The sequence below is a fragment of the Hyalella azteca genome, unplaced genomic scaffold (assembly GCF_000764305.2).
Source record: "Hyalella azteca isolate HAZT.00-mixed unplaced genomic scaffold, Hazt_2.0.2 contig11305, whole genome shotgun sequence".
Taxonomy (NCBI): Eukaryota; Metazoa; Arthropoda; class Malacostraca; order Amphipoda; family Hyalellidae; genus Hyalella; species Hyalella azteca.
In genome coordinates, this window is record NW_025941306.1 from 128,904 (window position 1) to 148,387 (window position 19,484).

Genomic DNA, 19,484 nt, shown 5'->3' on the forward strand with positions numbered 1-19,484 from the left:
CAATCTATAATTATAAACATGGTCTTGTTTGTATTCTTAAGATCATACGTCATAAAAATCTCCATAGTGTAACTATCAATAAAGATTGGAAAAGAAAATAATATTTTATTTCTTATATTGCTACGTCTTTTCAAGTTCTCAGCAAGTCAACAATCTTCGCGAGGCGGGGGGACCGCTACCGTTGATACAGGAGAGAAATTTTCCTTTGGACGAAGGAAAATACAATTCCAAAACGTCAATATTAATTCCTAATATTAATTTCAAATTAAATATATCATAAATTTTTCCAATGTAACATAACTTCTGAAAATATTGACTCATAATTTCAGAAATGTAAATTCAGGTATTGCTAAAACAGCGATTGTCGAGCTGTCTAACGCAGGTAAATCAAGTGAGAAAATCCGACGGGAATGGGACATTACAGCTTGAATGTTATTCGTGACTCTTGTAGGACCTTTCCCAGCTGTTGCCAGCTTATCATCAATTCTAATTGAGTAACTTCTATTTGAAAAAATTTTCTTTTGTATTTATTTTTCCTTACTGTACTTATTGTCATATCGCTTTTGTCGTAATAAGGAAGAGCCTCGCGTGTCTCAATTAAATCAAAGCTTTGCGATCTCAGATGCAACGCGAACGCCTATTGAGTCATTAAAAATAGCAATTAATCCACAAAATCGGCATCAAGAGCAATAGACCCTACATATATCCAGCAATTTTTGCATGAGCGATGCTTGAGAGAGCAGGTGGGAACGTCGTATCTCCTCTTCAGCTACAATTAGGGTGAATGCCGCAGGGCAGTGTGATAGTCTGTACTATACCTCCCTCAGCGCGACAGGCAGTAAATATCTTATAGCAATAAAGTACATTCCCTCCAGCCAAACACAATCGTACAAACTATTGAACCGCAGACCACAAATGCGCTTCTGTTCAAAAACCGTGGCCATGGACTCAAAAGTGCCAACAATCTCTCGACTACCAGGCTACCCAAGAGATGCCAGACGCCTTGAAGACGCGGCTTCGCTAGACATGGTAATTCTAAACGAAGAAGTCTCATGCCATGACCACTATGCCAATATTAACGCCTGCATACTCGATATATGACGTGAGTAATGCTAGAACGGGACAGTGTACGAGCCTGGAACACTTCATACCAGTGACCTAGGTCGATGGAATTGGCTTTGTTGCACATTGAGAATAAGCTACACGCGCCTAAAGCACAGCTACCTGCTTGAGCACCACCGTATACCGATCGCGCATCTTACAGAAACAAAAAAAAAAGCATTCACTCTCAAGACAACGAATTAAGCGACAAAATAACGGCATTAGCGACAAAACAACGGCATTAGCGACAAAATAACGGCAAATTATTTATAAAAATAATTATTTACATTGCGTCCCGATACCGTACCTAAAAGATTATTTCAAAGCATTATCAGTGACGAAAATTTATTTTACAAATGAATGTCATTATAATAAGTTTAATGTTAGCAAATTTTTTGTTTCTTTCAATTGCATCAGGTAAGATTCACGTCACGAGCGCCTTCAGCAACTGAGTTTCTATAGGCAAATATTATTTGCGAACATTTACACTTCTGAGACGAAACTTTTTAATTATCTCTCGTCAGTCAACCTGCTAACATCTATTCATTCGAAACTCACCCATCAAGTAATTAATCGGTATTACTCTCAACTCACAAATATTGCAATAACCGTAAAAACATTTCTGTCAGAGAAGCCATTTGATAAGAATTAAACACTCAGACTAGAAGGTCTGATTTTCACTATAGCAGTATTCGTACTCAATAAAGTAAGGGGAATTATTTACGATCATCTTCATCAGCCAACGTTTAAAAAGGAGCTGCCTCTTATCGTGCATCACCCAAGCTTGTTTCGCTTACACGGCATTACATGTCCGATTGTCATTCGTAGGATAATAATAATATCGTAAGATGTGTACCACGACAGAAAGCTACGAAGATCGTCAAGAAGTGACCACCCTCCTGAAGGTGTTGCGCAAGGAGCACAGGGAGGGCATAACAGGTCTTCTGACGGCGAGGGTGAGGACGCGAGGTGGTCCGTCTTTCTCCTTGGTGAGGCAGAGGGGCTGAGAGAAGCCGTTCTTCAGGGTTGATGCCACACTCGAAGACACGCCAAAAACCTGAGAAATTACAAAGTTATTCGAAATAAAAGGGAAAGCTGCAGTAATAGTTAACAAAGGTTGGCAGAGTAAATAAGAAATAGCCGAAGCAAGTGAAGAAGTTACCAAAAGGCTGAAGAATTGACTATATAGAAATAAATATTACATAGAAAACGATATCTAAGACTAAATAGAAAACAATATCTAAGACTGTATAGAAAACGATATCTAAGGCTATATAAAATACGATATCTAACACGATTTTGAAAATGATATTTAAGATTGTTTAGAAAACGATATCTAAGACTAAATAGAAAACGATATCTAAGACTTTATAGAAAACGATATCTAAGCCTATATAGAAAAAAAAAACAAATAAGAAAGATTAACAGAAGTCACAGAAGACTGAAACACAAAAAAAAGACTGGAGTAGAAGACCGAAATCTGGTAATGGAAACTGTTGGTTCGAGATCGTAACCTGCAAGGTGAAGCTGAACTTGTTCCAGTGCTGGTAAAGGCAGCCCGCCAGCCAAGCGGCCATCTCCTCGTCCATGTTCCTGGCGTTGACGGTGTAGAAGCAGACGGAGACGCTCTCGAGGCTCGGTAGGGAACTGACGAAGGCATGTAGTAGAGACGTGGTACACGTCGCCAGATGGTTCTTGTGCGGACGATGTTCGTTGACGTTGTGCAGTTTAACGTCCTTAATGTTTTTGCACTGACGTAATGCGTCGCAGAATTTGTCGAATTGAGCTTCGGTCTCGGAGAGGTTGAACTGCCACGAGTTGAGAGTGAGGTCGCGGAGCAGCGGGATTGTCGCCAGTAGGCGGAAGCATTGCTGGCAAGCAGCGTCGTCGAGGCGAGACGGTCGGGAAAGGCTGGCTGATAGGTCCAGCGTCACCAAGCTGGTGGGAACGTTTCATAAAATTAAATTCAAACCTGGATACAGAATTATTATAATTTGGATGAGATGTTAGCGCGCCGGCGCCAGAGCTCGATTGAGATGGTATGGTTTTCGGCTAATTAGAGACAAGAAAAAATATCAACGAAAAATCTGATAATATTCTATCATTTCTCGCTTGAGAAAAAATTTTAAAGTACCGTACCACCTGAACGGTGTCTGGTGAATTCACAATTATGTTTTTTGGATTATCTAGCTATTTTCGTTTCATCTATTCAATTATCAGCCTATTAAATAAACAATCTAATTCAATCTAATAATCAAAATAGGAACAGCCATCGTATCAATGTTGACTATTCCATGAGTCCATGAAAGGAACTCGTACAAAAATATTATAGAAAAACAGACCGGTCTGCGAAGTAACAATTCCAGCTGTCACAAGCAATAGACCGGTCTGCGAAGTAACAATTGCAGCTGTCACAAGCAACAGACCGGTCTGCGAAGTAACAATTCCAGCTGCCACAAGCAACAGACCGGTCTGCGAAGTAACAACTACAGCTGCCACAAGCAACAGACCGGTCTGCGAAGTAACAATTCCAGCTGCCACAAGCAACAGACCGGTCTGCGAAGTACCAATTCCAGCTGTCACAAGCAACAGACCGGTCTGCGAAGTAACAATTCCAGCTGTCACAAGCAACAGACCTCGTGAAGCCCCTGAGGGCAGGCAGCAGCAACGGCCCCCGCCTGGGCCCCACGTCCACCAGTTCCACCTCCGCCAGGCTGCACAGCGAAGTTCATTAGTTAATCTTCAGTGTACTAATGGTGACTCTCATAGCCAGGCGTGTAGACGAATGAAGAATTTTATTATTGGGGTTTTATTAAAAAACGTGTTGTTAGATTGATTTCGAATAATTTTGAAACGCTTTCAATAATCCTTAAATACGGAACTTCCGCCAACGCTCAACTCGCGCCGGATTCGGAATAACAAGTTTTTCGAACGAGGAGGTGAGGGCACTACACTCTCACTTGAGGGAGGTGAGGGCACTACACTCACTTGAGGGAGGTGAGGGCACTACACTCTCACTTGAGGGAGGTGAGGGCACTACACTCTCACTTGAGGGAGGTGAGGGCACTACACTCGTGCTGCTGAGGGATGGGAGGGGGGATGCTGGTCACGATGGGAGGGGACAGCATGAGCTGAGACAAGGTCCCCCGGCCGCTGGGGTCGCCGAAGCGGACGGTGCAGTGGCGCAGGCTGAGCTCCTGTACGCGCCAGCTGCGCAGCACCGACGACGCCTGCTGCAGCGCAGACGCCTTGTCCTGCTCGGTGAAAAAGATCGACTCAGAAAATATTTGGCAAATGTTCCAAACATAAGAAGACTGTGCTCGAAATTATGAAATATATTGTGAAAAATGTAAAGTTTATGACAAGAATTTTTATATTAAAATCGTATCTGTCTTACGAAATCGAGAAATGGTGACTTTGGAAACTCATTGGTGTCCAAAACTTAAGATTAAGAGGCGTCAAGAACAGATGTCAAAGAAGTCAAAATCTAATTGGCCTTGGCAGTTTGATTACAAAATCCAAGTTGATGACTGAAAATATCCACTGAACCACTAACAAGATGCTAATCCTGATCAAAGTGCCGTACCTGGAGTTGGAAGTTCCAGTGGTCGCAGTGTAGGGTCCTGAGGGACGTGTTGTTGCGTAGGGCGGTGCAGGCGAGCTGGAAGGCCGCGTCCTTGACGGTGACCTGGTCAGACGAGAGCTTCACGGTCTCAATGCTCTCCGACTGACCCAACGCGATCAAGATCGGCATGTAGCTCTTCACCTGAACGAAAAAAAACATAGAAGTCATTCTTGACTTCCAGCCTATAATAATGTGCAAAGACTGCATGAGAAAAGATCATGATCAAGCATTTACAATTTACCGATAACGTCGTAAATTGTGTTTGATCTATTTCATTAGCTACAGGGATTCAACCGAAACCAATTAATGGAGTATGTTTACTTAACAAATTATAAAAGTTTATTCGTCTCTCACGACTTACAACACAGACAATATGTGAGCAGTTAATTTATGAATTATTCACTTCTCTGAGTCGTTGCAAGTCGAGCGTCTTGAGGTGCGGCGCCTGCCTGACGGCGTCACCGAGACAGACGAGGTCGGCGATGGTGAGGTAGAACTGAGGCTGGTCCAGACTGAGCGTCTGCAGCCGCGACTCCGGCAGCGCAGCGAACAGGTAGTGGAACACAGACTTGTGTTCGCTCGTCACGCACAGAGGCAGCGGCAGGCGCGTCTCGCCTGCATAAATAGCAACTAATTATTGATATTGTAAATAAAAAATATGTTGCTAGTGTTTTTGCCTGAAGCAATATCACCCAACCAATTATCGATTGAGTAAATCACTGTGAGATGATACTTGTATGGCGGTTTTAGTGTTTATTAGGCCGGAGGCCTCTCGCCGATTCTCAACATTGCAGAGCATCCACAGCTTGTTGCGGGCTTGAACTCGCAACTCACTGCTCCAATTCTGCTGTGCTTAACCGCCCGGCCTCCCTGCCGATTCTGACCAGAAACTGGCGCATAGAGCTGGGATCGAACCCGCGCCTCTTTGCGCCAATCTTGGTACTCTGAACTTTAACCACTGAGCCACCCTGCCCTTTTATAATTTTTTGCTTCGCATGAACCTCGTTCACATCCTTGTTCAAAAGATAAATGAACGCAGCAGTAGCGCTGGGGAGTATAAGTTAAGAATAGCAGCATGCAATACAATTGAAAGCATAATTATGGAAGCTATGACGAGACGCAGGATAACTGTCGTGAATTACGTGCGCGGTGGAACTTAGAAACAAAATTGTTGTTGAAGATCGCGTCTCGCCTGAAAACAATGTAGGTGATTACGACTAGAAACATCAAAACGTTGCTTATACATTAGGTAGTAGAGTGTAGGTAATAATATTAATGTGAATTAAACCCAAATAATTAATCCTACAAAACGTGAGGCTAAAGCCATTAAAACTTATCATTGAATTGTGCCTGCAATATATGCATTCTTCCACTCACTTGCCCTGATGAACCAATAATGGCGCGCCTGTGGCACCTTCTTGATGTCGTCTCCCTTGACGTCAAATAGGAAGGGGAATTCAGTGCACGGGTGAAGCGCGGGGGTGGCCGCCCCCACGCTCTGGGTGTCCTCACTGCTGCTGTACCCCGCCTCGGCACTCCCATTCCCCACGGAGGACAAAGGTATCGCGGGGCTTGAAGGCTGGGAGGCGTTAGGGGAGTCGTCGTTGTCGTGTTCGTGCAGCGTGAACTCGTCGTGGCTTTTCTGTGCGGCGTTCTTGCGTATGCGCAGCGGCTTGAGCTCTGAGCCCATCGTTGAGGGAGAGAAGTCGGCCACCTCATCAGCGCTGCCAAACACGTTCACCAGCAGCGCCTTGTTCATCGACACTGACCAGCCACAGAATCACGATATTTTAATTTATACTTTTGGAAGCATAAAAATTTCACTTAACCCAAACTGAACATTATAAGAAGTCGGAAATGCAAGCCAGAAGCAGCTGCATATCCAAGCTTTAGAAAAAAATTGTTCCTTTGCGATCTATCACTAGCACCTTACTTTATTATTCTTGTAAATGTAGGTAAGTGCACCCGAACTTTTAAAAGACAACACAAACAGACATTAAATAGTTTTTTATATTAGGTGTTCTGTAATGCTTTGCTGCGGGGAGGATATAAAATACCTATATTACAATATATATTAGGTATTCTGATATGTTCTACGGATATAAAATATATTATAGCGGGCTAACATATTAGCATACTAAATAGCTCTGCTGCAGGGTAACGGTAGCGAGTTAGTATTAAAAAGATTGTAAATAAGAGAGTCTCTATGAAAGCTTATAAGCTTCTGATGGAGAAGGGATGAGTGAATGCTAAGTCACTAACGTCAAGGAGTAGGAATATAAAAGTGAAGAAAATGCCAAGGTGTTTCGCAGTTTCTCCATTGCTTTGGAGGCCAATTTCATCAAAAATCGAAAATTTTTCAAAAGTGGATCATTTTTCAATCATTAGAGGAAAACCAAAATTTACATACATGGAAGACTTTAAAAATCAAGAGCGAAAAAATGACCAAGGTAACTAAAACCACAATCGATTAAAAATTTCGAAGTTTTTTTTTTAATGATACGTTTTCAAGGTCCTTGGCCTGTTCTTTCAGTATTGATGTGTTAATTTCTTCCGTGTAAATTTGGTCTTTTATCAATTAATTATATTTGTATTCATAAAGTTTCTGAAATGATGATGGAATATGTATTACCGTACTGACGATGATATGGTACCTACATGTATTGTATACTGTACAAATAATTTGTTTGTTACATTTTTGGTTCACCTCAGATTTAAGAGAATCAACGAAATAAATAAATAATGAAGAAGTTTGCATTTCCCCGTAACATTTTTGGTGGTGCCTGTCAATATCCCTTACTGATTTAAGAATCGCATTTCTGTGACTATTAAGCTCCATCCACCACTCCACCGTCCACCACTCCACCACTCCACTAAAATATCTTCTAATGCACTCACCGAATCGTCAATGGTACTGGCGATCTCAAAGGAATTCTTGAGATGCTTGCCAAGATCGATCTTCATGTCGCGGAACTCGAGGATCTTGAGTCCCTTCTTGGAGTACAGGTGATGGATGTCGCTGAAGAACATGAGCAATTTGTCTTCGGTGAAGTGGGCACCGTCTTGTTTAGCTCGAATCTTTATGTTCTTTACACTTCCGTTCAGATGCAGAGCTTTGAAGAAAGCACTGAGTTGCTCCGCTGAGGCTTCGACAAACGAGCTTTCTTGGTCCGGATTGGAGCTTTTGATTCTCCATACAAGCTCCAGCGAATGCAATTTGCTGAATTTTTCCGGAAGCAAATGCGTCCAGCCTTCAATGTGAGCCTCGTTGGTAGACAGCACAACTGATTCTTGGTCCAGCAGACGAGCGATGATTCTCTTGTTGGCCTGGTGCGGCCCAGCTTCTTTCAGCAACGCCAGAAGTGTCAATTCGGGCAAATTTTGTAATCGTGGGTACCTAGTGATGGAAAAAAGCCGATGTGCGTAAGAGGAGAGAATTCCAGCTGTAAATGGTAGCACTTCCGAGTCTTTCCGTTCCAAAAGAGACGCGAATTTCCAGCACTGGCGGCAGCCACAGCGACAGCGACGAATGTGGTTCGCCATGTGCAGGGCGGCCAAATATTCAACGAAGGTTTGGTGCACAGGCTTCCAGAACTTCTGTACCTGAACACGCAAAGCATCGCTTTCATCTTCATTGTAGAGGAATCCTAACTGGCAGATGTCTTCGAAATGAGGAACTGTCCTCAAATCTTCGTCGCTGAAGCGATGTCTGTCACTCTTGATGGCCTGAACGCAAAGTTTGCCGAGATGGTCGAAAGCTTGTTGGTATTCTGCGGGTAAACCGTCCATTTCAGCATTGGCTTCTCGGTTCCTCGACTTCTTCCACTTGATGAGGCACAGCATGATCTTGTGGAGCATATCAGACATGCTGTCCGGCAGCTCCTTGTTGGCGTTGTCGCTCTCATATAACATGCACAGCAGCACGCAGAACAAAGGCCTCTCCGCTAGCTTCCTGTACTTGGGATGTCGCGCAAGAATTTCCTGAAGAGACTCGCCACAGTTGCTGTCCTTGACGATATCGAAGTATTTCTCGATGAACTTCCACATTTGGTGCTCGTCGAAGCCCTTGACGACGAGTCTCGTGGCAAGGCACTGCAGAGCCGCGGGGCGGGAGGTCACCAGGACGCGGCTGTTGGGGAAGTCCTGCCCGTTGATGAGGTTCTGAACGTCACATTTGTCGTACTGCCCCATCTCGTCGTAGCCGTCCAGGATGAATAATATCGCCTTCTCGTACTTACGCCAGTAATCCCATACTTGACGAAACCTTGGGGATCAAAGAGGAAAAGTTAATGATCGTTATATATAATATAATAATATGTTCGTTACACAGCATTCAAGCATCTCACGGGAATCATTAGATCCCACAAGGAGCGCGTAAAAAATTGACATTTTATTCAGCACACAAAAGTTCAGTATACGGAAAAGTTTCTCCGTGCCCCGTGTCAATCCATGGAGCTTTTCTTCGCGCGTTTCGCTTATTTTGTTGGAAGCAAAAATTGCTCAATGCTTGAGCTCACTTCTCCGGGTCGAAGTAGGAAGGTAGGATCTCGTCCTGGATGTACTGCTCGATGCTGCCCTGGTAGTCGCTCAGGGAAATGAGCAGCACGAGTCTGAAGTGGCCGAGGTCGCCGCCCTCCGCCCACTCCTGCGCCAGGCGGGCAGACAGCAACGTCTTGCCCATCCCGGCCTCCCCCTCCACCAGGAAACGTGTCTGCCAAAATCGCGGGTTTATCAGATACATATTACAATATATGTAATATGTCCATTGAAATACACGAAAACACCATCTACTGTTGATTGAACACCTGAAAAAGACTCTTTATTGCAGAGACATGCGGAGAAAATACTCCATTACAACTGTCGTTCGAAAGCTCGAAAACCATATATTATATGATATCCAATAATTTCTCTGTTGCCAACAGATGCGCGTATGCTTAAACTGAATATGACATACAGAAGATAGCACAGCTAACAGTGGTGTGAGGCGCTGTGTGTCGGTCGAAATATCATGTCGGTTTTATTGAATATCCTAAACAGAAAACGACAACAAACCGAGCCCAGCCTCCTAACACTTTTCGAAGTTCATGCGGCTAAATTCTTTGTCTACTGACGATAATTCTAGCTACTGTTCTTTGAAGTTACGACTAATATTAACGACAGTTAAATTACAAGTAGAAAAGCGTTAAAAGTTCCGTTAGAGCTCGTAGGTGCAGGTGGGTACCTCGCTGTCGGCGGTGCGGAGCAGCTGGGAGAGGTCCACGGCGGTGGTGGTGGGCAGCCCGCGGCGGTCCACGGAGAAGATGCGCGGGTCAAGGTAATAGTCCTCCAGGGGCGCGATCTGCGGGGGTTGAGATGGGGGGTGGTGAGACGGGGGGTAATGAGATGTATGTAATGTAGTAGTAAGGTTTCTGAGTGCCACCAGGCGCCTGAGTGCCATTAGGCGTCTGAGTGCCACCAGGCGTCTGAGTGCCACCAGGCGCCAGAGTGCCACCAGGCGCCAGAGTGCCACCAGGCGCCAGAGTGCCACCAGGCGCCAGAGTGCCACCAGGCGCCAGAGTGCCACCAGGCGCCAGAGTGCCACCAGCTCACCAGGCGTCCGAGGTGCCAGGGCAGCAGCGGTGACCGCGAGCGCTGACGGTAGCGGCGCTGCAGGATCTCGTGGAACATGACCACGGCTTCGTCCAGACCTGCGGGGGAGGAGGGGTGTGGGTGATCGTGATATGGGCGCTGATGAATGCGTTTGTAATAATATATAATAATCAGTCAGAACTTTCTACATACCAGACTTAAACGTTGAAGCCGATGAATATTTCTGTCTCATGGATACTCTGAGACAGAACCTACGTTGACGAAAAGGTTCTCGGATGAACAAATTAACGATTTCATTGATCATCAACATAGGTTTCATATCAAAAAGCTCCCTGGTCGCACACAAACAGTGAAAAGATGAATTAAACTCGTCACACGGCCGTCACTAGCTGTTTATGAACACCACCAAGACGGCTACGTGAGAAATATGATCAAGTCGAGGATAAAAATGCCATCATTCGACGTTAAGAAAACCTTTTTCTCTTTATAAACATTTTGTTAAAAGTCTGCGTCAGTGGAGAATATAGTTTCTCGAATATTGAACTGCTGCGTGGGAACTTTGAAACTGCGAAAAACAGGCTTCCACTAGATTCAATGGAATTTAAAAAAGGCTATCCCTTAATGAAAATCAACTCGTTAAAATTTTTAATCGATTCTATTTACTACAAATGATGTGCTAACTTGTGATTGAAAATTATACCGATTAAAAAATTAAATTATGTGAGCTTTAAATATTCCTATTACTCGAAAGAACCATGCTTGGCACTAGTTTAGCCGTCTTCGTACTCGATTGTTTTCACGTTTTTCACGTTAAGAATTGAAAAAAATTCAAATTGAATCCAAAGTTTATCGGACGACGCCTTTATTTTAAATTAATATTATTCGCAGCGCTCTACTACGTATACTGTCTCGCACAATTCTTGGGCAACCTATTAGTATCCAGCGACTTAGGTCACATTACGTTTAATAATTCATAATTGAATAGTAGATATATGAATATTCAGGTAGTATAACCTAAAAAATCAGGCCGAAGTTTCAAAAAAATGTCGATTGAAAATGTAAAATTACGCTGATAATCACATTTCTTTACTTTCCAAAGGCATTGCTTCACCTCAAAAATTATTTTACCGGAACATCACTAGACGGTGATTTTGAAAGGTGTACATGTAACAAAACTGATAATTGTACAGCCATTATCAGTTTGCGTAAAGGAAGGGAAAGCATTTTTTACACATCAGTTTGCGTAAAGGGAAGTGCGTAAAAAGCTGTTTTTCGTTCAACCCTAAGCTAGGGCAACTATGGGATAGCCAGGCAATCTGCCAGTAACTGCTCACCGGCTTGGATTTCCATTCGGCGATCTCCTATTTTGAATCATCCGCTATTACGTTATTGATTACTGGATGATTTTTAAAATCACAATGGTATTAATTCTTTGGCATGAATATCGATCAAAGTGCAAAAGGTTTAGAGAATATTTAGGGTTGCCAAATGCAAATATTTTATTAAAAACATGATTCTTTTGGTAATAATGAAAAATTATAAAATAAATAAAGAGATAAAAATACGAGGCTGCAATAACCTACCTTGCAGGGCTGGTGCCGGGGAGGCGGCGTGGCGACACGACCCATCCCGACAGCCCGTCGCGCACGACTGACAAAAACCACGATATTTCTGATCAAACTTCAGCGCATGATATAAGTTCAATGTATAACGCGTACTAAAGGCATGGCATAGCAATGAAACTGCGAATAGCAATGAATGTACAGCATAAATGTGATGCTTGAGCATATATTGAAGTATAACACAAATTTTCATGCATAACAAGAAGTTGGAGAACAAGACTGAGCCACGAGTGTTGTTCTCCGAGTGTTGTTCTCACCTTACGGCCGCAGTTGGTGTACGTGATCACGATTTGAGTGCCATTGTGTATTTTAGAGTTGACGAATGTGGGTTGCCCGCCAGTGTGTGCCAGGGGCAGCCCGCTGGGGGAGAGAGGACTCCTGGGGGACAGCGTGTGGTCCCGAACGGCTGGCAGAGACGGCTGATCACCATCTGGGACGGAAGAGACACGCATCGTTCACTGGATGACGTATGGTTATGGCCAGCAAGTAAGTAAGAACATTTAATGTAGTATAAACATTGTTCGTAAATTATACGTGTATTAGATGAGGAACGACACGTGACGTTAACTGTAAATCCTCAAGGCTGACCGATTGTATAAAATCTGAGCACGAACGCGACCGTATTGATGGCGTGACCTATTGAGACCGGTCCTGTGAGATGGCGTGACCTATCGAGACCGGTCCTGTGAGATGGCGTGACCTATCGAGACCGGTCCTGTGAGATGGCGTGACCTATAGGTGGCGTGACCTATTGAGACCGGTCCTGTGAGGTGGCGGGACCTATTGAGACCGGTCCTGTGAGGTGGCGTGACCTATTGAGACCGGTCCTGTGAGGTGGCGGGACCTATTGAGACCGGTCCTGTGAGATGGCGTGACCTATTGAGACCGGTCCTGTGAGGTGGCGTGACCTATTGAGACCGGTCCTGTGAGATGGCGTGACCTATTGAGACCGGTCCTGTGAGGTGGCGTGACCTATTGAGACCGGTCCTGTGAGGTGGCGTGACCTATTGAGACCGGTCCTGTGAGATGGCGTAAGCCGACCTGCGCCGAGGCATGATGGCGTGGAGTGGGGGAGTTAATGCGTACCGTGGGGTGGAGCGGACTGGGGGATGGGGGAAGACATGGACTTGCTGACGCCCCTGGGGGAAGGGCTGGCGCCCCTCAGACGCGGGGAAGGCACCGCGTCGGCGGTGAGGCTGTGATCCAGGGGCAATAACACCTGACACGCGAGCATAGCATATAAAAAATATTATTATCATAATTTGTAGTAGGTAATATGAGTGTTAGCTAAAATTACGCTTCTTTAATACTTATTACAAGTGATATTGTTTGATACGTAATTTGATACGTAAAATACGTAAATACGTATTGTTTGATACGTAAAATACGTAATTTTGCTAAAAAAAATACTATGAAAATCATTGGCAATGAACCATTCATTCATAGAATTTCTACGTTTAAATAAGAAATTTTTGATTAATTACAATAGTTATGAATTTATAAGAATTTTGCTGTGAGTGACAGAGATCTCAGTGAGTTGTGACATGTGGAGTGAGGCCAGCAGGGCACGGCGTCAGAGAGTCACCAGAGAGGCCACACTCACGCTGCCGTTGCTTGTGGCCTCGACGGGGCCGTGGGGAGTTATTTGTATGTGCAGGGCCTTCTGGTCCCCAGGGGGGAGAGGGGAGGACGACACACCCACACTCTCATGGCTACCTGCGTCTGGAACGTGAAACTTGAATAAAGAGTGGCTTTTGCGCTGCTTGAGGACAGTTTTTGATGGATAACAAGACATTTTTCACTTGAAGCCTATTTAGAATTGTCGCTTGTGATAAATAATCTACAAATTGCTTCAGTAGCATAAAAAGTGTTCGAAAAATATCGTTTGATACTTGACTATATAACCTCAAGTAATTAATAATGAATTTCTTTCTCTGCCACAGCTGCTTGTTGATGCTATTCAACAACACATCAGTAAATTGGCTGGCAGGCAAGGTTCCAGCTATGAGTAATGTGTCAATGGAAGTGTGCCATTAGGCCTCAAGGTAGGGATAATAATGATGATGTTTGATGTATCCGAACAAGGGATAATCTGAGGCTGGACTGATGATATTTGATCTATCGGAAGAAAGGTTAATCTTTGGCTGGATTGATGATATTCGATATATCCGAACAAGGGTTAAAGTCTGATGCTGGTCTGATAATAGTTGATCTATCCGAACAAGGGTTAATCTGAGGCTGGAATGATGATATTTGATCCATCCGAATAAGGGTTATTGGCTGAAGTTTCTATCAAACAATATCACTTGTAATAAGTATTAAAGAAACACACCTCGGATGTTGATGACGGGAGTCTCGGGTGTCGGAGATGCCACGATCTTGGCGCCGAACTGCACCTCAGAATTGCTCACGTTCATCACGGCGCCCGCCATGTTAAAATGGAACGGATTCCCTGAAATTTCGTTCAAATCGAACGCCGGGGACTGGCGGTCCCCAGCCGGAGCAGTCGACGGGCTGGGGGCGCAGAGCCCCAAGAGTTCCTCGTCTCCAGGTTGTAACTGAATCTCCGTCATAACGAAGACGTTATTTTAAACTAACAAGGATAACTCGTTCAGCGATCTTGAGGGACTGTCGCCGTTAGAGATTATACACGAAATGAAAATTAGAAGGGCTCGAGATTATCGAACTTTTTCCATAGTGATGATGAATCTTGCTGAAAACCAAAATGAATTGAGAAGCTAGAGCAGCTCGTGTCAAAGTTGCTAAGACATCAAATCACAACCGAGCCAGCTGCATTTTTCTAAAGAATTTATGAACAACAGCAGCTTTGTCCCTCACCGTCAAATTGCACCTCATGGCACAGTTGGTTCCGTGCAACAGCGAAATCAAACTCAAGCTAACTCTGTTGGAAGAAAATCAAACTTCAGCACGAGTCGCACACGAAAAGTGATAATAAAAGTGATTCAATTTATAGGCCCCGTAATGTGGAATGATTTCCCTTGTAGATACAAGTCAGACTGAGCGTCTCTTCTATTAAGTGTTTCCTTCATTGTTTGTCGCCGCCTCTGCGTGCGCTGCATGGGCACGAAAGAAGCAAGGGATGAATTTTTGTAATTTTTGCAAAAAAAAATTATTAACTTCGCGCTCTCACTAAACATTCATATTATTGTATATTATTACCAAGGCCGATTCTGTTAAGTTTCTGAGAAAATGAAAAAGGAAAACATTTTTCTGAAAAACGTGCTTAACTTTGTATTCTTTCCAAGGATTGGAGATGATTTTAAATTGATAACCGAAATTTTGAAAACTACGTAATTTCTACAGTTAATCTGACATTTTTTGCAAGCTACTTACCTAACTGAATAATTTTAAGGAACGTCGAAAGTTTTGCTATATCCACATAAAAGCATATTTTCTCAGCTTTTACATTATCTTGGAATATTTTGTTACTTGAAAAGGAAAATCCACAATTTGGACAAAGAAAGAAACTAAAGTTATTTAGGAACTATAATAGCTTTGTAGTATTTAACAGCCCGTATATAATTCAGTAATCTTTACCAGGAACTCTTACAAAACAACGTCCTCGTACACACACCAGTTATCGTAACGCGCGTGCCTCGTCTCAGGTCACGTCTGGTGACGACACAACACCTGTGCGCTTTAACACCGCAATAACAAGGCTTCAATATATGAACCCCCATACCATATTCAGAGAAAAATTTATTTGCATTGAAATACGATAAATAGAAAAGAACGGGCAGTTGGAAAATACGACAGGCTAATTAAAGATCCACATATTAATATAATTCCAATGAAACTCCATTATTAATGTCATAAATATTAATATATTATATAGCAGGAGCCATATAGTTAATTGGCTTCCTACACAAGAGCGTCTGGCACGCATATATGCGACCGCTTGCATATACGCGCGTCTAGCTTGCCTGTGACACGCAAGGGAGGCTCTCTACAGTGAGCAGGGCAGTGAGCAGGGCAGTGAGCAGGGCAGTTAGCAAGGTAGTGGGCAGGACAGTAAGCAGGACATTGAGCAGGGCAGTAAGCAGGACAGTGAGCATGACAGTAAGTAGGACAGTGCGAATGGCAGTGAGGAGGACAGTGAGCAGGACAGTGAGCAGGGCTTGTGCAGAACAGTGAGAAGCCGAGAACAACAGCGAGCAGTAATAATCTTCGACCGAAACGAGCGGACCGGAGTTTCAGTTAAAAAAAAACTGCTACGCAAATCCTTTTGACGGTCGAAAGCCTCAGAAATCCTCGACACTTCAGTGCTTGACATCAGCGGACGTATCCCAGGACCTGATCACAACAAGCCTAAAGTTTACACACGGCGACCACATTCCAGCAGATAAATCAGCAACGAAGACAGCCTCCGCCAAACCTGCAGCGCGGTCATTACACCGGTCCATCATTCGGGCACTATAAACCGCATTGCTCGATAAATAAATACAGAAACTAATAAAGAGCTTGAGAGAAAAACACGTGACTTCTCAGTTGCTTCGTTGCCAAATTGGAGGGTGACTCTGTGCAACATATCTTCACTTTAAATTAACATTAACATGGTCATCATTTGACTTTCTCCATTCATTCGAAGCATTTAGAGCGTTGCATGGTGCTAAAGTCGATGAAAACTGAAACAGTTCACAGGCGTGCTAGCTGCTGGCCAATATTAATGTAAACGCCAACAATTCAGTGTCTCCAGTTCGTATTTTCTCACTGCTGCCTTAAAAATGCCATCAGTATTGCTGCGACATGCCATCAGTAAAGATGCCATCAGTATTACTGCGTCATGCCATCAGTAAAGATGCCATCAGTATTGCTGCGACATGCCATCAGTAAAGATGCCATCAGTATTACAGGGCTTCAGACAGGCTCGTCTTCCCTGTGAGTTTCTCCACAAATTATGCTGGACTTTACGTACTCCACTTTGTAAATGAGACGAAAATCTGAATTTTTCCATGCTTAACCAGCTATTTATTTACAAACGGCGGTGGACAGTAATGTTTTCTTTGTATTAAAAGAGTTATTTCGAAGGAAATTTCAAGAAACTTTGAATATTAATGTTCATGAAGTGTACGACTTTCACACTTATCTCGAGATGTCAACAGGTTGAACTTTTTATTCTCCACTGAATGGCATACTTGGCATTTCATAATCAGCCTCCTTGTTGTAGATATTATCTACCAAAAACTAGTTATGAAGAGCATACGTGGAGTGAAAATCCCGTACTATATTAACAGATTAAATGGAAGCGTGTGGAAGTATACGAGGGGAAAGAGACGTCGTCAATTACTGTGCTGTCAGTCCACGATCGACGGGCGGCATGATGAAGGCGGACTCAATGAGGGGCGAGGAATAATACGTGGCCAGTGGTCGGCCTAGTCCAATTAGTTATAGCCGACCGCTGGCCATTCTTTGGCCACCTGAAAGCTGCCTGTTGCCACAAAAAAGGGGGCTGGCTAGGATATCATATTTCAAAGACTACAAGCTCGAGGGTAGCGACTAGCCGGGCTTAGGGCAGATCCAGGATTTCACACGTTGACGTTGGTTGCGAATATTTCGCCCGCAAGCAGACGGTGAAGTCGAGAGCCAGGAATGTGCGACAATGATGTGGAATCCTTGTTAGGGGGTGGGAACCCTCTCCAACGATGTTAGAAAGGGTTCACCCCTTTCCAACATGTTGAAACAACAATGTGGAACCATTTTCAACGATGTGGAACCCTTATTGTAGCTTTAACTGAGCTGTTATATATAGGCTGCAGAGCTTTCGTCAGGTACGAATCCACAGTTCTGTGTTAGGTTAGGTGATGTGTTCATATGCATTTATTTGTAATTAAATTATCTTGATGTTTTGTGAAACTATTATCTTGAGATCTATTTATTCGTGTTATTTTGTTAATCTTGTGCGACAAAGCGGAGTTACTGCTCTCATTCCCAGCTTACTCCTCACGTCTTGCTTATGTTATCTTGACGGTTTCTTGCCTTTCGTTAGATTGTTCAAGGGTTACTTCTGAATAAAAGAAAAAACTACGACTGCTGTAACTTAACCAAAAAAATATTACTACAGACAAGTAAGAAAAATATTTACAAATAGCAGAAAATTTCGGCATAAAAAACGTTCGTCCGCACTGCTGAGCAATATAAACAAAATCTTACTCAATTCGATAGAGACAGTACACGTTTTTACCCTGCAGTCCCATAATATCAAAACAGTACATAATTCACTGCACACAGAACGCGCCTTTACTCTGTTTGCCGATCAGTAGTATACAATTTTCTGGAATGGTATGCAATTCTCTGTTTAATGCTTGTTTAGTGCTGAACTCTAACATTTTATTGCACCAGCAACTGCATGTTCATGACGTTGGAGTGACGTCATCGACGGGGAAAGCCCAGCACGCCAACAGCCAATGAGCGACCGGCAGTGGCGGCGGAGCAATGCAAGCTGCAACCAATCACGCTGTTGTGATGATGGTGGTGAACAGGCATGCTGAGTGCCACACGTGAACGCTGAAGATTTTTCGTACATTGCTTTGAAATTATCAGCATCTATGCATTTCTTGCTTGCCATACGTTCAAGTGACACGTACTGATCAAGCTAGAAATGAGAATTGTTGAGGGAAATCAAGGTAAGTTATTTCCTAGCAGCGAAGGCGTGGTCGAACACTACGACCTTTACGGCACACTTGAGAAGGTTCTTTCTTCCTCCGCACAATAATGGGCACAACGAAAACAATGAGCGAGACCAGAAGACATTGATATGAGCACACAATTAAGATAGAAGTAATTGATCTGAGATGCCGTAGGACAGAAAAACCATTAAAAATTATCGGTTGGAAATAACATAAAAATTGCAAGTGGCCATTCAAAGGTTACACGGAGGACATTCTTGTCATATTATGCATCACGTACACAAAGAAGAGCGAATGTAAAAGCCCGCTATATAAACAAGAAAATTTCAAGATTTCCGCTACATAATGATTTCAATTTGAATAATGTTATTGAGTCTACATTCCTAAAATAATTTTAACCGATATAACTATACAAAATTGAAGCAGTTAGTTGCGTGTTCGAGACTCGCAACAAGCTGTGAATGTTCTGCGATGTTCTGAGTCGGCGACAAAAATGACGGTCCATTTAACGCTGCCACCGCTGTACTATACTATACAGTATACACTATACTATACACAATACTATACTATATTATACTGTACTATATTAAACTATATTATACCACATTATACTATACTATACACTATACTAGAATATAATCCCTCCTACTGAATGGAGTTAACGTCGGGCCACGAGGCGAGGCGCGCGCTAACCTATATGCATGTCTGATATAGATTCCCATAATGAACCCGGAAAACGAGACGAGACAAGAAATGTAGCGGTAGTCCAAGGAAAATGAATCAGAGGAAAGAATTGTCCAGGAATGAAGTTAGATATCAGGAAATTATTACGAACCGAGACAAATATGAGATGGAACGTGACATAACGATACGGTAAATCCTATTGCGGTGCATGCCCGA

General features: G+C 43.3%; 1 protein-coding gene across 1 annotated transcript; it reads right to left on the minus strand.

Moving 5' to 3' along the window:
• Positions 1 to 543: 543 nt before the first annotated feature.
• On the minus strand, positions 544 to 14,837 carry LOC108678184. Its single transcript, XM_018166544.1, has 16 exons — positions 14,270 to 14,837; positions 13,541 to 13,659; positions 13,024 to 13,156; positions 12,195 to 12,367; positions 11,899 to 11,965; positions 10,316 to 10,413; positions 9,948 to 10,064; positions 9,244 to 9,437; positions 7,570 to 8,990; positions 6,104 to 6,490; positions 5,130 to 5,341; positions 4,688 to 4,867; positions 4,150 to 4,355; positions 3,738 to 3,815; positions 2,616 to 3,039; positions 544 to 2,158 (listed from the first exon to the last, which is right to left on the minus strand). Exons 1-16 carry the CDS (start codon positions 14,508 to 14,510, stop codon positions 1,982 to 1,984), a joined length of 4,227 nt encoding a protein of 1,408 aa, XP_018022033.1. The 5' UTR covers positions 14,511 to 14,837; the 3' UTR covers positions 544 to 1,981.
• Positions 14,838 to 19,484: the final 4,647 nt, after the last annotated feature.